Source organism: Setaria italica, chromosome III, assembly GCF_000263155.2.
Source record: "Setaria italica strain Yugu1 chromosome III, Setaria_italica_v2.0, whole genome shotgun sequence".
NCBI lineage: Eukaryota > Viridiplantae > Streptophyta > Magnoliopsida > Poales > Poaceae > Setaria > Setaria italica.
This window is the reverse complement of record NC_028452.1, coordinates 21,612,128-21,630,749: the sequence shown is the minus strand read 5'-3', so window position 1 is coordinate 21,630,749 and position 18,622 is coordinate 21,612,128. Positions and strand designations below refer to the sequence as shown.

The 18,622-nt window shown below is 48.5% G+C and overlaps 3 protein-coding genes across 4 annotated transcripts; all 3 read right to left on the bottom strand.

The window, feature by feature from the left end:
* Positions 1–734: 734 nt before the first annotated feature.
* On the bottom strand, positions 735–4,007 carry LOC101775776. The gene is made up of 2 exons (XM_004962110.3): positions 3,677–4,007; positions 735–1,532 (listed from the first exon to the last, which is right to left on the bottom strand). Exons 1-2 carry the CDS (start codon positions 3,815–3,817, stop codon positions 1,212–1,214), a joined length of 462 nt encoding a protein of 153 aa, XP_004962167.1. The 5' UTR covers positions 3,818–4,007; the 3' UTR covers positions 735–1,211.
* A 2,517-nt stretch (positions 4,008–6,524) lies between these two features.
* LOC101775100 (probable E3 ubiquitin-protein ligase LUL4) lies at positions 6,525–10,658 on the bottom strand. Of its 2 annotated transcripts, XM_004962109.4 has the most exons (4): positions 9,940–10,658; positions 8,342–8,834; positions 8,121–8,248; positions 6,525–6,840 (listed from the first exon to the last, which is right to left on the bottom strand). In XM_004962109.4, exons 1-3 carry the CDS (start codon positions 10,374–10,376, stop codon positions 8,135–8,137), a joined length of 1,044 nt encoding a protein of 347 aa, XP_004962166.1. In that variant the 5' UTR covers positions 10,377–10,658; the 3' UTR covers positions 6,525–6,840; positions 8,121–8,134. The 2 variants fall into 2 exon arrangements, with proteins under 2 accessions (XP_004962166.1, XP_004962165.1); XM_004962108.4 differs by lacking the exon at positions 6,525–6,840 and having other exon boundaries at positions 7,977–8,248; positions 9,940–10,655.
* A 740-nt stretch (positions 10,659–11,398) lies between these two features.
* LOC101774698 (preprotein translocase subunit SCY2, chloroplastic) lies at positions 11,399–17,715 on the bottom strand. Its single transcript, XM_004962107.4, has 13 exons — positions 17,165–17,715; positions 16,982–17,070; positions 16,282–16,361; positions 16,083–16,172; positions 15,630–15,721; positions 14,630–14,713; positions 14,312–14,453; positions 13,968–14,087; positions 13,772–13,901; positions 12,928–13,051; positions 12,716–12,822; positions 11,957–12,099; positions 11,399–11,882 (listed from the first exon to the last, which is right to left on the bottom strand). The coding sequence occupies exons 1-12, from the start codon at positions 17,628–17,630 to the stop codon at positions 12,010–12,012; spliced, it is 1,614 nt and encodes a 537-aa protein (XP_004962164.1). The 5' UTR covers positions 17,631–17,715; the 3' UTR covers positions 11,399–11,882; positions 11,957–12,009.
* Between the last annotated feature and the right edge of the window lie 907 nt (positions 17,716–18,622).

The following is an 18,622-nucleotide window of genomic DNA, read 5'->3' as shown; positions in this document are numbered from 1 at the left end:
TTGATTCCGCGCAAGATGCAGTTGCTGCTATGCATGTCATGTCTATCAATTGCCGGCCCGGCGTCGACGGATCAACATGTGTAACAAAACGCCACACGAAGCGTCCACCAGTTGGCCCAGCAGCATCCGGGGCTTCCCCTCCTCTGCCGCCGCGCCCTTGAGCGCAGCCGTCGTGCCGCCCATCCACCGCGAAAAATATCAACCGCCGCCGAGGGCCAAGCGCCTCCACCTGTACGTCGCTGCACGCACGTACGTACCAATCAGGCCTGTCCACGTCCTTGGCGCCCCCGACACCTGTTGACCTCGCTCGGATCCCGAGGTCCCCCGCCGGGATCCACACCGCACCGGCACCGACCACGACCCACCCGCAGATCTATCCATCTCATTCGTTTCCACCTAGCCTAGGCTACACACTGTGCCATGCCCCCTCGCGCTGCGGCGCTGCTGGTAGCCTGGACCTTTGGCAGGCCGCACGAGCCGAGACGCCCAGGCGAGGGACAGCAGCAGCGGAGGTCACCAACAACCGCCGCACTGACTCCCATGTCGCAGGGGGGCGGCACCAGGCACCAGCACTTGCGATTCCAGATCTGGATGCGTCCATGTCCCAAGAATCCACGCACGCACGGCCTGCCGGCGCGATTCCATTCCTTCCCGGGCCCTCCGGTGGAAACGAAAGAGACAGAGAGAGAAAAAAAGAAACGAAAGGAGACCAGCACGCAGCGCGAGGCATCAAGTAGCACCAATCACTTGCACATTGACATTTCCATTCTCTTACACTAGCACTAGTACACCAATCGAATTCATTTCTTCATCATCTTACAAAAATGGGCGGAAGAAAGAAATAAAAAAGAATAATTAATAAATGACCGAGCCAAGAGAAAAAAACTACGGCGCCACCAGCCACTCACTATACACACGGATTATTTGTGCGGTGGCGCCCCCAACCCATGTTCCCTCCCCTACCTAGGGCTCACATTATACATTTTGGACCCGGTAGGGGAGTAAACCATGGCTTATTATTTTCCATATAAGAATAGCGGCAGTAATAATACCTTAAATTAATTAATAATTAATTAAACAGATTAACTAATCCTGCTGATCCCGCTGGGCACTTCGTTTCAGTTTCAGCACTGTTGCTGTCGTCGTTGCACTGCATCTGAGTTAGTTGTGCTTTTTTTTCCTTTTCCTGTTTGATTCATGAGAAGTTCAGATCAGACGCGTTTCTTGGCGGGCGCGCCGGCGGCGAGGGCGTTCGCCGCTCCGGCCCGCGCGGCCTTGGCGGCGGCGCTGCCCCTGTTCTTGCCCTTCTTCTTGGGGTGCGCGGCCCCCGGCGTGGACCGCGGGATGAACACGCCGGTGCCCTTGCTGCCGCACTGCTGCTGCTGCCACGCCGCCGCCACCGCCCTGGCGGCGCTGTCCCCGCCGTAGCTGGCGCCGTGGTGGTACAACGTGTAGGGTGGTGGCGCCAGCAGCGAGGACGCGCCTCCCCCCTGCTGCTGCCGCGGCTGCACATGGGCGAGCGACGTGAACCCCTGCATGCGGAGGCAGAGCCCAATCAGTCTCAAGATCGTTAGCTGGATTTTCGTGTCGAGGTGGGTGGTGTTCGCACATGACGTGATGCGATCACGGCGAGCCTTTATTTACAAAAATTGAAAGAAAACAATGGAAATCGGTGGCCGATAGCTGTGTAGGATCGAGCAACTAGGTAGGCAGGGCAGGCAGGCAGGCAGGAACATGACTCATGGCCACTTGCGTGCATGCAAAGATTTCGGGACCGGATCTTGTCACAGCCGGGGAGGATTAAACATTTAAACAACAGGTCAACAGCATCAGGCTAACAGTTCGGCGTCGATGGCCATGATAAACACTGCTGCCAGCAACAGTGACGGCCGGCACGGGTCGCATGCATGGCATGATGATGACGAGGTGTTGTGTGCAAGCAATAATAAACGTTGATCCAAGGCTCCAAGCAACAATCGATGGGTCACTACTCGATGGGGGCAAAATACTACTCGTCATCATTCTTTTTCTATAAGAAAAACAAAGTGATTATCCTTGGCGGCAATCATGCACGGCGGAGGGGGTACGTGATGACGACCAATAATTAACTTTACTAATCGGGTGCTTTGGATTGGGCCCATGCTAATTACAACAACTAAGCGCCGTGCCCGTACGGGAGCGGGAGAGGGGAGGGCATGATTAGCATAATTAAGCAGGGTGATTAACTGGAGGTTTGGAGCCACTAAGCACGGGGCGCATGTGCGGATGAGGGATAGCCTGCAGCGACGCGGGCGGCGGACAGCCATGCGTCGCGGTGGAGGTGGAGGTGGTGGTGCCGTGGTGGGAAGGCGTACCTTGCAAGTTTCTAATTCAGGATCGGCTAAGGAAAGTGACACCGGCCGGCTGCTGGCAGCAACGCCTGTGCACGTCACGGGTGCTGGGTTGCTGCTGGGACTGGGCCCGGGCCTGGCTAGCTCATGCCTCGGAGAAGATTAGCTGTGCCCTTACAGCTGCTGCGTGCTACTGTCATTGACTCGTTGCGATCAATCAGCGTCTAGTTTGTAGCAAAACATACAGTGTACAGCAAGCTGCTGCTGCTGTGCTCCGAGAGAATTTCTGTGCTGCTACCAAGAAATGAATACGGCCGACTCGAAACATTTCCTTTTCAGCCCACATCCCTCGAGATTCGGATGGAATTTGCACAAATTTTGCTCAAAAAGCGCTTGCACAATTTCCACCAGCAGTTCACTATCACAACTGCTGACTACTGCTGCTGCTGATGAGGCGGGCGGCGGCCCAGTTGATACCCTATCTATTTGAGCTTTCTGGTAGTATCTCAACGTAAAAAGTTAAAAGCTTAAATAAGCAACAAACTTTCCGTGTAGCTTTCGAAAAGTCAGAAGCTCGGAAAAGTTGAGTTTATATGGGAAGCTGAAAACTCAGTTTTCCGAGTTTTTCGTAGCTTTTGAGCCAAAAATGCTAAACACATCTACTAAAATTTAGTGTTATTTTTTTAAAAAAAAGCCAACGACAGTTTTTTTTAAAACTAAAAAACTGCAGCTCAAACAAACAGTCGCGGTAGCTTTGGTTGGAGTACCTCCGACCGGTCAATTTTCACTGAAAAGGCGTTTTGTTTTGTCTCGCTAATTCGTACCCACTGACGTACTACCATTACACGGAAGAAAGATACACCCTGCGCATATTGCGAGTAGCTCTATAGCTCCCGCGTGAATGCTTATCCTCCGAAAATTCTGCGCGTACGCGCATGCGCAAGTGTCCCCCTAGCTAGATACTCCAGGTATACGCTGTGGTGTTCGGATGCTAATTAACCGAGGCCGCTGGAAGCCTGGAACCACAAGTACTAGGCCATGATCCAGATGCCCCTCTTCTTCTTCTTCCTGCTCTGCTTCGGATTGGGTAGGAGAAACGAGCGGTCATGGCGTTTGGTTTGGTGAGGTGGTGTGTGAGTGCATGCAGGCGTGTGTTTGTGGTCTCCAACAACCAACTAACTACCGAGAGAGAAGCTCCAGGAACGCAACAGAAGCTAGCTGGCCGGCCTGGGCCTGAAGCCCTGAACCAACCCTGATGAGCTAGCACACGTGCATGCACATGCCAGGTGATGGGACGGGACGGGGAGGGAGAGGAGGAGGGAAGGGGAGGGGAGCGGGAGGCTCACCGGGAGGGGCGCGGCGGCGGGGATGAACTGCGCGGCGGCGGCGAAGTCGGCGCCGTCGTCGTCGTCGGTGATGAGCAGCGATATCCGCTTGCTGAGCTCGGCGAAGAACACGTCGTCCTCCAGCATCGCCTCCACCTCCATCTTCTTCTTCCTCCTCCTGCTGTTGCTTGGCTTCTGCGCCGTGCTATGCTGAGGCCCTGAGGCGGCGGCGAGGAGGTCGGGAGAGCAGTGGCGGCAATGGAGGAGAGGTCAGGTGAACTGGTGAAGGAGCAGAGCAGAGGCTTTTGCTGCGGCTGTCTCTCGCGGCGGCCTCTGGCGCTGCGCTCGGCCGGAGGGTGCGTTTTAATAGCGGCCGCCCTTTTTCTGGTGTAGTAAGCTCGGGGGGCGTGGGCCCGGCGGAGCAGCTGGCCAATCCCTGCCCGGAAAGGTCGTGGGTCCCACGAATGTGGGGGCGCGGCCCTTGCACATGTTCGCAATCCGCTCCGCTCTCCCCGCGGTCCAGCCCCAGTGCGCGCCCTCATCCCCGCCACACCACTGGCCGGGACGAGACCGCGGGACCCCACCCGTCAGAAAAGACTATTCCTTCCTACTATGATCATCTTTTATCCAATTTTTTCTCTCAAGAGAAATGGGAAACGAGAAGGATAATGAGCCTGGGAGAGCCTATCGCAATTTTCTGACTTGCTACGACTGACTGAGCCTATAAGCGGCCCGACACGGTTAATGATAGGCCGGTTGCCCGGATCACCAGACGAGTTTGAACCGCAACCGCCCGATGCCGTCTGATCTTCTGCGCGATCGGGATCGCATGATGACCGGACCCGTCTTTCTCCAGCAACCTTCGCCGGGAAGTAAAAACCGTACGTGTAGGACGACGGCATGAGTGCATGGCATTAACCACTCGCGATGGATGATGTCCGAGGGAAAGGGATGGGTTGCTCCGGCATCATCCCCTTGCGAGTGAAAAAGAAAGGCGGATGAGGCAGCTCCGGCGCGGAGTCGGCCACCGAAGCCACCAGGTATCCTGCTCCGTCGTCGACTCGACTCGTCGTGGAACCCGCGATCGGGGGCCCGGGATCTCCGCTGCCCACATGGGTGGCCCGACGGCCGGCCGCCAGGGTGGCCGCGCACCGCACGGAGGCAGCGGCCGGAGCCGACCCCGCTCGGCATCAGCGGCGGGGCCGGCAGCATGTTCGTGTAGGCGACGCACTGACAACCATCGACTGTTGCGAGCACAAAAGGGCGCCCGTGTCACGTCCAGCCGTGCCGTCAGCAAAGCAGCAGCAGGTGGTGGCGGTAGTCGCAGCAACTAGCAAGTACACCTCGCCAGAAAATCGCATGTCGATCGATGCGCGCCGTGCCGTGTCTGTCCGCGCTGTGGCTGCGCTGATTGGCAGCCGATGTGGTGCTAATTATTGGTGGCGCGCCCTGGTGGAATGGAATCCACCGGAGAGCACCCGAGGGACGGACGGGCATGTGCTGCGATGGTGAATCTTTGGCTAGAATCACCGGGAATCCGGGATTAACCGGCCGGTGGTTGCCATTGCCATCACGGGCTGGGGCGACGGGCTCTGCCGCCGCCGGCCGGTTGCTGGTTCCTATCCGGAACGGAATCCGGGAGTGGATTGGGCGATGGCCGATGGGTTTGTTCGGATCGGTGGATTAGTAAACGGGGGTGCAGGCAGAGGCCGCGAGCACTCCACGTCGACCTGCTCCTCCCTCCCCGCACTGGGCTGCGGCGGAGGTCAGCGTCAGGGGTGCAGCCGCGGCGCAGGCCACCCGCTTCACCAGCCAGGGAGGTGACCACTTCGGCTCGGCGCGGGCGTGAGCGGCGGCTGTGTGTGTGTGTGTGGCTGCCGTGCGTCCGTGCGTGCGTGCGCAGTGCGCTCTCAGGCTCGCTGGTTGGGGTGGACAGCCGACGAGCCGGTGGCCGCTTGTTCTATACGGCTGCAGCTGGCCGGCCGGGTGACGACGAGGGACAAGTAGCGGCCAGCGAGATGGCTGCGGCCCGGGCGCGGCTCGCCGCTCCTACTGGTGCTGCGTGACTGTGATCGGCGACGGGTGGACGCCGCCAGTTCTGAGCCGCTCCGCGTACGGATCGCTGGTGTCGTCGGACAGGAAAGAGCTGTTAGTGACGAGGTGACAGACAGGTGCGGGTGTGCTGAGCGACCCGCGCACGTCCGTGGACCGTGCACCCCCATCCGCTGCCCGCTGGTGTTCCAGCTATCCGCTGCAGTTGGTGGTGGTGTTGCGCGGCGTTTCGTCGGCAGCCCGGCACATCGGAGCGGCGGTCGGCAGCGCAGAATTTCGTTTCGGAATGTAGCCTTCTGCCGAGGAATGTGTTTCATTTTTGTGTGCCGACGGAGAGTTTCGCGAGGGCTGTTTGGGAAGCATAGGCTAAACTTTAGCCCCTATCACATCAGATGTTTGGACACTAATTAGGAGTATTAAACATAGGCTAATTACAAAACTAATTACACAACCTCTAGGCTAAATCGCGAGACGAATCTATTAAGCCTAATTAGTCCATGATTTGACAATGTAGTGCTACAGTAACCATTCGCTAATGATGGATTAATTAGGCTTAATAGATTCGTCTCACGATTTAGCCTAGGGGTTCTGCTATTAGTTTTATAATTAGCTCATGTTTAGTCCTTCTAATTAGCATCCGAACATCCGATGTGACAGGACTAAACTTTAGCCCCTACTATCCAAACACCCTAGTCAACTTGCTGCGTGGACGTGTGTTTTCAGTACACCATTTGCAGCTAGTACCTCTTTCTAATATACAACTCCCAACTCTTTTGGCGCCCAAATGGCGCTCTTAAAACCAAAAGTACGAGGAATCTGCCAACAGTCTGAAGTACCGTGTCTTTGAAATCTACAAAAACTTTGATCCAAGTTCCATTGTACGTGCTTCCCAAAGGGATTCAACCCGTTGAACCATTGAAACCTTTTGTTCAACCATATGTACATAAAATCTGCACAGCTCATAACACTGTACAAGCGGCCAATGAAAGTGGGTGCTATTTACATCGTACACGGCGATGAATTTAGCAATTCCTTATTTTTCAAAGACAGGCGACACGTCAATACGTCTGAATGAAGAAGCCTCCCACACGCGCCATCTCAGCTCGTTATTCAAACATCAACATGCCCGGCAACTGGAAAAATAAGAAACAAACGGCAACTAGGAATAAAAAAGCTGGGACGATTCAAATTCACTCCATTTCTGTTCATGCGAGTTGTGACCAGGCAATTTTGGTTTCTACACGTAGGCATAGGATATGCAGCAAAGTACACTAATTATGCCAAAACTTTGGTGGTACTGCACTAATCATATCTGCCAGTTATATGCTTTAGTGGAGATTTATTCCATATTCCATTGTACTTCACAAAGAGTTAGGCAAAACTTCATGACAGAGTAATGCAATCCAGGGTAAATATGTATGGCGCATCAAATGGCAACTTTGAGTGGTTTAGATCTTTCATGTTGTTTCTTCGTAGCTTAAACTTGAGCACTTGACTAATGGAGCAGTCCACCAATTTCATTCACATTTTTGTATCACACACTAACTCTATGCCACAACCACAACCCTTGGGTGGAGCTACTTACTGCACACAAACATCAACTCAGTGTCTAGATGGCACATAGCTTTTCAAGTTCATTGCAAAATATGGGTATGGATGCAACAGATCTAAAAATGAAGGACCTTAGCATATTTAAGCTAGGCCCAGGAGCACTAGTGAACTTCACTCATCTTTTCACTCCACTAATCTCAGCACAGCAGGGGACCCTATGCAGAATAGCAATGCTTTTGTTCAAACATAGCACACCACTTTTAACTGGAACATAGCACACTGCACACCACTTGTAACTCCCAAATTCAATATCGATGGTCTACCATGTATCATGAGCAGTACCCGGGTTGATATATCGTGTATCATGTAAGCAGTACACAAAAGGTTACAGTATGTAAAAATGCTTTGTTATGCACACAGAACCATCATATGCAACTATTAGGATTTGCCACCAGATAGATTGGAGTATTGGACAGAAACATCACCAATGCTTTGCCAAAAGGAAAGACAAGGATGGGCATGGAATATGGAAAGCCATGGCAAAGTCTGTGCAAGCCAAGTATAAAGATGACAGTCGACATAACAGGAAAAACGTGTCAAAATTAGCTTCGTCAAGGTACAAAAGTATGACAAGGTTTGGTTTCAGATGCCAAGGTTTGGTTTCAGATGCCATGTTCTAGATATAGTATAACAAACAGAAAAAAAAAACAAGAGATCAAGTGCCAAGTGACGATCTTCACAATTTATTACTAGACCACATCATCACAAGTTCACAACCATCACAGAACTGTACACTTGAAGACCCATGTTGTTTACAGGATTATGGACAATATTAGATAACATTATGCAGCAGCAGCCATACCAGCAAAGTCTCATTTATGGTTCAGGACCTCTAACTCTGATCTCCATTAGTTTTTCAACAGGCTGTCGGCATATGGGGCATTTATTTGACTGAAATCGTAGAGTTTTTGCACATTCACTGCACAAACACTGACAAGAAAGGACCAATCAGATAAAAACTTTAAGGTAATGAAAGCCAGATCTACCAGAGAAAAAGTGTGATACAGCAAATCATGTACTCACCAAATGTCTACAGGGCATAACAGCAGTGTCCCTTGGCTCTGTCAAGCAGATAACGCATTCCTTTCCCGTGTCATCAGCATCAGCATCGGCAACATCCGTTTCTGTGGAGTTGACAAGACCGAAAATTTCCTGAAGCTCGTACCTCACTCCATCAATCCACAAGATTTGCTTGACAACTTTGACTCGAAGATCATCGTTATGCTTCTCCAAAACAGCAAGAGTAATCTGTGCACGAGTGGAGTTTACTGACGTGCCACCTTCCTCTGGAGATGGATATGCTTCTGCATAAACTACCAGAGGGAATACTTCCCCTGATGAATTTGAAAGCTCATCAAGAGAAAAGAATCCCAAGTCAACACCAGATCCAGAGGGTTGAATGAACCTTTGGGCCAACCCTTTCTGGAAGGGTATTTTTGTTGGCGTCTGTAATTCTGGGTATACTGAAGAGAAACTACAGTCTTTTCCTTCCTTGGCAAAGTAATATATAGCCACACTGCAAAAGATAGGATAAGTTCAACCATAGCCCCTGATCTATGATGTTAGATGTTAATTAAACACTCATATTAACAATGTTGAGCTCTTGAACTATCCTAGCATAATGCCCTTTCTTCTAACAATTGAAAAAATGTTTCACCCATGCTGCATTACTTTGGTTTGGTTGCCAAAAAAAAACGTTTTTCATTAGTCTCCTGAACTATGGCTGGGAGGTGGTTACTGGCCAGTTACATGCCCTCCTAATTTCATTTTTCTATCAAAATTTCAACAATCTAACTGGCAACAAGATCTAGCAGCAACTATATTTTTTTTAAAAATCATCAACAGGACATACTTGTAGTTCCCTGAACCCATTGGAACTTCCAATTCCTAGCAGTGAACACTGGTTGCAATAATAAAAACAAAAACAAAATGTTGTAGTTACAGGGTTGAACATGAAGCGGTGTGATCTGTAGTACCAGATTGCAACTGCTCCACATTTCTACAGAATATTTAGTAGATCATTTAAATTCTTGCTAACCCTTTAAGCTACAAATAATACCTCCCATCATCAGAATATCCTTCCGGTTTAAGCATACGATAAACCTGAAGAAGATGTTTTTGCCATTTAACATTATGGACAAATCATTAAACTTCTGGGAGTAGTACACTTTAGTCATGCTTAACTATTAGTCTTCTTCTTTTTCTCCCAGTGATTTATTATGAAAGTGGAAAATAAGTTACTGACCTATGAGATTGAAAGCATATCCCAAAAGTTTTAATGTCTAAGTCTCCAATTGTAATGAATCGCCTATACTTTTCTAAATGAAAACAGATCCATCTCCACAATCCACATAGCTCCAGTTTTTATGTTCTCTCTGTAAGCTGCTGGATCGCTACTGTATTATGGGCTTTCCACAAAAGCTAGGCGATGAGTCTTGTCTAAAGAAAGTATGCAGACCATACTAAATTCTACTAAATTTTTAGCACCCACAACCAACCGAACCCTACATTTCAACTTCCAGCGGGAAGTAGCTACACAATTCAGGTCAGCCAAACAAATCCAACACCCCCATTACAGTGTTTTGAGACACAGAGCAACAGCAGCGAGACCAGAAACTCACCTGCCGTCGGTTACCGCGTCGAAGGTGAAGGCGACGAGGCGGCGGTCGGGGTCTGCGGCGTCGGGCTCGAGCCTGATGGTGTCCTTGTGCAGGTTGACGTAGTTCTTCACCTTCTGCGCCTGCTGGTGCTCCACGTACTCGGGCGGGGGCCCCGTCAGCGCGGGCGGCTGCGGCGGCGGCGGCGGCGGCGCGGGGGCCGGGTGCCACGAGCCGTGGTACGCCTGCGGGGGCGGCGGGTGCGGGTGGTAGTAGTACGAGGAGGAGGGCGGCGGCGGCGGAGGGGGTGCCCGGTGGTGCGGCGGAGGCGGCGGGTGGTGGTGGTGATGGTGGTGGTGCGGCGGGGGCGGGGGCGGGTAGGAGGAGTAGTGGTGCGGCGGTGGCGGCGGCGGCGGCGGGTAGTAGTCGTCCCGGCGGCGGCGGCTCGATGAGGCGCCCATGGCGCGGCGCGGCGGAGGCGAGCGAGGCGCGCGGGGAGTAGCCGAGCAGGGGAGGAGGCAACCACGCGTCCGGGGAAGGGAGGAGGGGGAGGTTACTTAGGCGCGTCGCGGGGGCAGGCGGAGCGCGTCGTCGTCGGGGGCGCGCGGGCGGTGGAGTCGTCTGACGCGAGCGCGACGGGGGAGGAGGAGGACGGGCAGGACTTGGATTGACTTTTCACGGATGCTACCCACTGCGGGGGTGTTTCCGGGTGCGTTTCCCCCAAGGTTGCGCGTCGCAAGCTGCCCCTGACGGTGCCCGCGAGGAGGACCCGCGGCGCGGCGCGGAGGGCCGAGGGGAGTCGTGAACCAGAGCGGCCGTCTTGCTTGGCGCACGCGCACGGCAACGGCGACCAGTAAGTACTCCAGTAGTAACCTGTCGTCGCGGTTGCTGTTGGGGTGCTGTCTGTTGGTGCGCGTCGCCGACGGTGACCGACGGCGAGGAGGCGCGGGCAGGAGGGTGCTTGGAGCTGCCAGATGGGTGCTGTCCACACGTACGATTCTGGCGAGGGAAGTGTAAGTAAAACGACGCAGTTGACAACGTCGTAGCGCGTTCTTTCGCTCGGCGCGGTTTGTTTGCCTGCAATGTACCGGTCACCCAACAAACCGCGGCTGTGCCGCGCGTTTCAGCTCAGCGAACCTATTTTTCGCAGGCTCATTCTGCCTCAGTGGAGATGCACGGGACAGAGTTGCATTGAAATTCTAGTATTAAACGAAGACGACAGCCCAGTAACAAGACCGGTATAAGCTTAATGTGTTAGGACGTATACCATTGACTAACCGTTTGCACAAAATGCAACAATCTCCATCCAACTACAGTAACAGCCAAGCATTCGTTCTAGGCTCGTAAATTTTTACTATGTATTTACGTATACACTGTATCTAAATATGTCAAAACGACCTACAATTTGGAATAGAGGAAGATTTTGGCCATTCGCAGGCACAACAAGCTTCAATGAGCTGCTCTTTGTCGGGAACGATTCATCTTCTTCACCTCTAGGCGTACACGAACAGAACAATCAACTATGCACCATTCAACAGTTTATGTTCACGTCTGCAAGATATTTGTACCGTGGAGAAATTACAAATCCAAGTCTCCAGTGAACAGATTAGCAATGCGACCCGCCCCCGAAATTCATACAGCATGGCAAACAGGAACCTGATATTTTCTTTCACTTGCAGCAACGGCTCCTGACGGTGTACAAATGCATGAAAGCGGTTATCTCACCCGTTCATATTTCCTACACTTGAAACAACACCTGGACGTCCTTGTTGCTTCTTCAGTTCAATTTGTCAATGAAGCCCGGTGTAAAACCACAATCCTTCCGTTCCAATCCAATCAATGAATCTAGCAGAAGTTGTGTAACCTTCTCATCATAGTGCGCTACTAAGTGTTCGCATTGGCACCATTTGAGGTTGCAACACCACGAGCTGTAACCCCAGGAGACTTTCCAATTCATGCTCTTCTTTCTAAAAGACCAAGAGAAGATGCTACAGTTAGCTTCAATTATTGATAAACCTTGGCAGCAGAGTAAAAGAAGTACCTATTGGTCTAGTGGATGGAGCTATCATCACCAACATATGTGCTTACATATGCTTAAGCACCATATCTCCTCAAAACTTTGCTTAGTGCTGGCATCACATTGTATGCTTGATACGACCTTCTCAGCTCAATAATTGAGCCCACCTGAAATCACCATTTTTCATATAATTTCATTATCCTAAGTGCATGCCAATCATGTTAATAATTACCAAATCCAAACTTATCCTTAATGCCTAAGTGGATCCATTCCAGTTTTCAGTGCAAATGCAACAGTTGCTAGTAATGATCCCCCAAATCTCCCTGTTGCAAGAAACCATGCTTCCATTGCATGAATCTGGTAGTTGCCCTTCAATAAAAAGTTGTGTTTCTTTTTTCAAGAAGAGGAAGTTAACCCAACCCCCCCCCCCCCCCCTGCGCTCTCTCTCTCTCTCCAAGGAACGCTGTCCAGTTTGGAACATTTTGTATGTTTCTAGGATGTTAAGGTTCATATTTTGAAACAAATATATGCAAAGCATGGATCTCAATTCTCCTGTAAAGACATAATTAGAGTTGAAGTCACGTGATCATATTTTCAAGGTATTGGATTATTTGGAATTTTAGAGTCAGTTGCCAAGATCTGGTCCAGGGCCATGGCATCTAATGATCTAAAAGGTCAACATTAGACAAAATGGCTGATGAAGACACAGCATAAAAGCTGCAGTTCAACAACTAATTTTCATGCTAACAAGTTACATGAAGAGTGTGCTTGAGATGTACTCACAATAATTAAGACTGATGTGAATCCTATAGAAAACCCCTCATTTATATGCCTGAGATATCGATCAAGCAATAAAGAGGAAGTTGCCAGCAAGCTCAGTAGTAGGCCTCCTGCAATATAAGAGATGATTTTCCCCTTAGAGAAAAGGCGTAAAGGTGCACGACAGATCATGATGAAGTTTGACAATATGATGAGCTTTCTTCAAGGACACCTACCCCAGAAACGCGTTGATGTTTGTATCTTTGTAAGATAATCTACTGTTGCTCTTCCAGGCTTTATCCTTGGTACCCTCGCACTCATCTTATTCAGGTAGTCAGATATCTCTTTGGGTAAGTTGGCCTGCAACAAATATTTGCAGATATTATATGTGTAAATAACCATGCCACCCAATAAAAAAATGACTTAGTTGCTGAAAAGAGAACATGAGTTCAACTATGACATTATTGACTACAATCATTGTAAGTTAGGGCCTATAAGTAACTTCTATTTGCATTGTCCTGCAGTGTTTCACAAGCAAGTGTTATACTTCGTTGTGCAATTACACCAGTAATACAGATAACAAGCACCCATAAATGGTAAGCCACATCATCACAGGACAATACAAGGTACATTGTGTTTATCTGATAAAGGAAATATCAGAGCATTAAATATGCAAGTCCAATCTTTGCAAACAGATGGCATTTCCTTAAGCATGTTGATATTGTTTATGGAAAACTATGAAAAATATATCTGGAAGTATAGACATTAGATACATAACAGAACGTAGGGCAACAATGGCACTAAGAAATGTTCAAAATTTAAATTCCTAGCAACAATACCATAGGAGTAAAGATTTGCTGTCTGGTGCTATTGAAATATGAGATCATAAAAAACAAGTAGATAAATAAGATGTAAAGTTTGTAAACCACGAGTGAAGTAGAGGAGATTTAAAAGTGAGAAGTAGTTTTGTAAATAATTTTAAAGTCGTATGCACATTCTTGGATTCAATAGATCCTGTACAAGGAATACACTTATCCCTATTGGCTAAAACACAGTTATTAAGATGAGACATAGACTTACAATGTCAAAGATGTTGAAGACGAAGACAAGAAAAGCATATGTCAAATAATAGACCCAGGGACTACCACCACCTGAAGTCCTTGGATTCAAAATTTCCTTCAAGTTTTCCCAAAACGGTGAGCCAAAAATGCTGCAGTTCCATATTAGAATGTCAGGCAAAATGAAAAGACAAGAAAAGAAATAGATAATGGTTTACCTGGCCATGATGCTTGGAAAAGCTAGTAGGTATGAGGTTGTAAGCAAGGGCTGCATTCCAGTCGGATTGATGTTGAAGGGAATATATGGCTCAACCTCTGTAACTGGGGTGCTCTCTTTCCTACAAAATAAGGGTGAAATGGACAGGTCAAACATTTAATTTTATCTGAACAAAAATACAGTACAAAGCATAAGAAATAGCTTAACATTAAATTATTTATAATTAGTGTAGAAATAGGAATGATATTCCACTATTACCTGATATTATTTTGCAATTTCATGCATGTAACAACATATAGAAATAAATCACAAAAGAAAATGCAGAATTTATATTTTTTCCATTACCCTGCACCAGAAGCCAATTTGAATCCATAGTACTGAAGCTTTATCTTCCTGCATCCTTCAGTCACCAGCACAGCCCCCATGGTGAGCATCATAAAAATTCCAGCTACTCCCAGGATGTAAGGCCAACACTTGGAAAAATTCCCTGTTTCAAACGACAAGCTGGATTAAAAAGAAATTATCACAAACTAAAGCTCTCACTGTGAAGATAAAGAAGCTACAGTTAAAAGCTTAGTTTATGACAATGTGGTTTCATTTTTTAAACATAAAGAAGCAATTGATGAGTTCTTGGTTGACAAGCTCAAGGTTAAAGAAGATAACCTGAAAACTGAGTTATCATCTTATGTAGTGTCTCTGTGTAACCAGTCAAAATTCCCACACAGATAATCAAAGATGAGCCATGTCCTGGACATAAAAATATAAAAGCCAATAAACATGATAGTGCTAACCAAGTATAAGAACATAGAAATAGTAACAATAAAAATTACATAAATGAATCATGCTGTGCACATTTGTCACGTTGAATAGCTGGGACTAGAACTCATCAATCAAGCCAATGAAAGCTCCAAACATAAAAAATTTTCTTAAAATTAAAAGCCCCAGTACAGCAGAGACAGTAGTTGGAACACAAAGACCAGTTAGCAAAAGGAACAAAGTGGGGGAGTTTATTTATTTATTTCAGCCTTTCAGGAATAAGGAACTCTCTTGCAACATACACTAAAGCCTTGATGAGCCCTTCCACAATATAAATTGCAAACCACATTTCTTTCCCCCATACCAAATATATTGCTTACATGAATGAACTTTAATCAGCTAATGCGGCCCAACTTTTGCGAATAAATTTCAGTTTATTTTGTACCGAATGAATGACCAAGACAAATGGTTCAAATAAAAAAATAATCAAACAAACAGACAAATGATCCCATCAGAATGCTGATATTGGATTGGGCTGAGAATTTAAACCTATAATACTTTTCATTCTCTTTCTATCTGTACAGTGTCTTTCTCTTTCTTTTTGTTGAGCCCCCACTCTTGTAAAGTCTTTCCTTCTTTTTATTATTTTCAATATAATACCACAGTAGGGACTCCCCCACTGTTTCAACTAAAAAAGACAAATACAGTATATAGGCATATATTGGTCAGTTACTACTTACTAGAGAAATAGGATATTCAGAACAAGGTTCTTCCGAACAATTAATTAAGCACAAAGCATCTACATATGACAGAATATGAGTCAAAGTTCATACAAAACACAAAACATTCAGACTTCAGAGCATGCGAGTCATAATAAATTACAAATAAGCATGAGGTAAAGTATTACCAAATCCAGATTCTGATATGGTGTCACAAATCCATGTCATTGACATTGCACCAAGAACAAGCAAAAGACTTGTTATAACTACATGCTTAACCCTGTAACAAATGAAAAAAAATAAATAGAGCTGTAACAAATACTAAATGAGCATTCCTTCCAGTCAAACAAACAGGCATAAAGTAACAACTTGGTCCCTAAATTTTTTATCTCCCTTTCCCAAGATGGCTCAATTAGTGGTCCCCCGCTGCTAAAAGCAGGTAATCACACGGATAAAATCAAATTTGTAGAGTAGCATGAAACTCTAATCACAGCATACACTTGCACTGAATCTAATCTGAAGCATCCCGCTCATTTATCAGCTGATAAGGCATTGGAGTGAAAAAACAGGAATGGTGTGCCAGCATGTTCATGGGGGAACGAATATTTAGAAGAATAGAAATCTAGTAGCAGGTAGTTTACCTGTAACTTGCAGCATATACTGAATACTGTAGGGAATAGCATGACACAGTAAAAGCCGCCACAGTTGCAAAACCCAAAGATAGCCACCATCTAAACACAAATAAAGGGATTCAAACTAGATGAAATGATATGTCAAAAGCCAATAATTTCCAGGAAAACAAAATCGGTCTCACTGTTCAAGATAGACAACTAGACACACATATAGCCTTTTAGCTTCTCATGCCCGTCTAATCCTTCCTTGCGGAGCTTTTCAAGTGATGGAAGAACATGACAGAGAACCTAAAACAGATAACTTTGTTATGTGTTTTTCAATAAAAAGAGATCAGTTTCTATTGCAAAAAAAGGCATCGAAAATAACAAGTTACACTTTTTTAATGGAGACCAAGTGCCAAAAGAAAGATGCTTAGACTTGTGGTGTTCCAATTAGGTCTATGAAAGTGAACATGTTGATGTAAATTTACAAGTAGATCCAGTTTAATGTCTCGTTAAACTTACACTTACTAGGATAATCGAGTGTGAAACATATAGTAAAGTCAGGGGCCTAATGTTTCTTGATACTTATGGATCTAAATAGATAAACAAAAGGCTGAATGATGTATGGTGCAATTTTCTAAAGGATTTACATGTGAGCAATTTTACAAGCTTGAAATAGCAATTTCCCAAGTCTCAATGCTGCGACAAACAAACTTCTCTCCCAAAGCTCCGGCTTATGCTAAAAATAAAATGTGCAGCCTGGCCATCTATGATAATTTACTCATAGTAGAGCCAAGACGTGGCATGGAAATGAGGTTATGAAAGTGGAGAGATTAAAAAGAATAGAAGAACTAATTCAAAAAACACGCAATTGTTGCCTTTGGGAAACAAATAAATTACTGACCAGAGGATAAGATTTACTGAACCTGCATGACAATAGATGCTGAAATTTGATGACTGATCCCGAGCTGGAAAAATGACAGTTTCAGTTCGGAGGAGAAATCGACAAGGTCATCTGCACGAAGGAATGTGGCATTACAAATACAAACCACTACATTCTCGAAACAACACTCCATGCACAACTCGCCAACGAGTACGACGATAGGGACCTGCAGGGAGCGGGGCGAAGCTGAGGTAGGAGTCGGGGATAAGGCGGCGGTCGAACCCGGGGAGTGGGATGAAGTAGCCCACGCGGCTGAGCACGATGAGCGCTGCGGTGAAGGCCAGCCGCCGCCGGATCTCGCTGCGGAAGAAGGCCTCCGCCGCGCCCTCCGCCACCGCCCCCAGCCGCGCCAGGTCCAGGAACCGGTTCCGGTACCCCGCGCCCTTCCGCCCCGCCGCCGGGACGCCGTCTCCATCTCCAGGCGCCGGTTCCGCAGCGGACGCCGAAGTCCTAGCGGCGAAAGCGAAGCAGCGAGGCGTGAGGAACGGCCGCCGGGGCGTGCACGCGAGAAGGCGGCAGTGGGCGCGGAGAGATGGGCGGTTGGGGGCGAGACAGCGGGGAGGCGGGGCGAGGAGCGCACGGCGGGGAGGGAGAAGGAGTGAGGAGTACGCCAGCGCGAGAGAGGGGGGCATGGCGGCAGCCGCCGCCGTCGTGCCGTCGCGCGCGGCGGGGAAAGGTGGGGATGGGGATTGGAATTTTGGGTGGAATCCTTCCTCCGGCGGCAACGTCGGGAACGCTCGGGCTCGGCTTTCTCTAGCCGTCTCGCGGGTGACGTGCTCGATCAGGAGCGTCGGTTTCGTTGGGCCTGTCGATCGCACGGTCGGCGATCATAACCGTCTGTCGCGTTCGTTTTCGAATCCTTTTGATTCAAAATGAATGTCTATAACTTGAAGTTGAAGGTGAAGATTTTGATTCATGGCAACCACTCCTATTGTTTAACCTAATCTACCAGTTAGCTTATTGTTTAGTTTAGATACTTGTTACTACAAGTCTACTACAACAGTAACAAAGTCTACTACAACATGGTAGTAGTGGTGAAATATGCCTAGGTTCTCTTCAACGTTCCAATGATAATAGGGTGCGTTTGGTTGCGAGGACGAAGTGGGACGGGACGGGACGATCCCACTTCGTCCCGCGTTTGCCCTCGAGGACAAGTGGGACGGACATCCACACGAGGGAATATACCCTCCAGATGCGGGATGCCCCCGTCCCACCAAAACGAGCGGACGGGGGCATCCCACTTCGCCCCCGTCACGCGCCGTCTGTCCACGCGGGCGGGCGCGGGCGAGCGCCGGCGGCCGGCGGGCGCGGGCGGGCGCAGGCGAGCGCCGGCGGGCGCGGGCGGCGGTCAATAACCGGTGGGGGTGGTGGCTACTGTGTTCCCACTTGGCTTTCCCCCCTTCCATCTAGCTGGCTCACTTCCTGTTCCTCAGGAAGCACTGCCAAAGGCGGTTCTTGCCTTTCTGGCTGCCTCTCAGCACTAGGGGTGGCCTGGGCCTGACTTGGGGAAGTCCTGGTGGCATGCTTGGGCGGCATCTGCAGATTGAGTGAGACTTTATGAGAGTGGGATTTGGATTTTAGTGATCTTTAAAGTGGTTATTTCGTATTTTCGAAGAAGACAGAA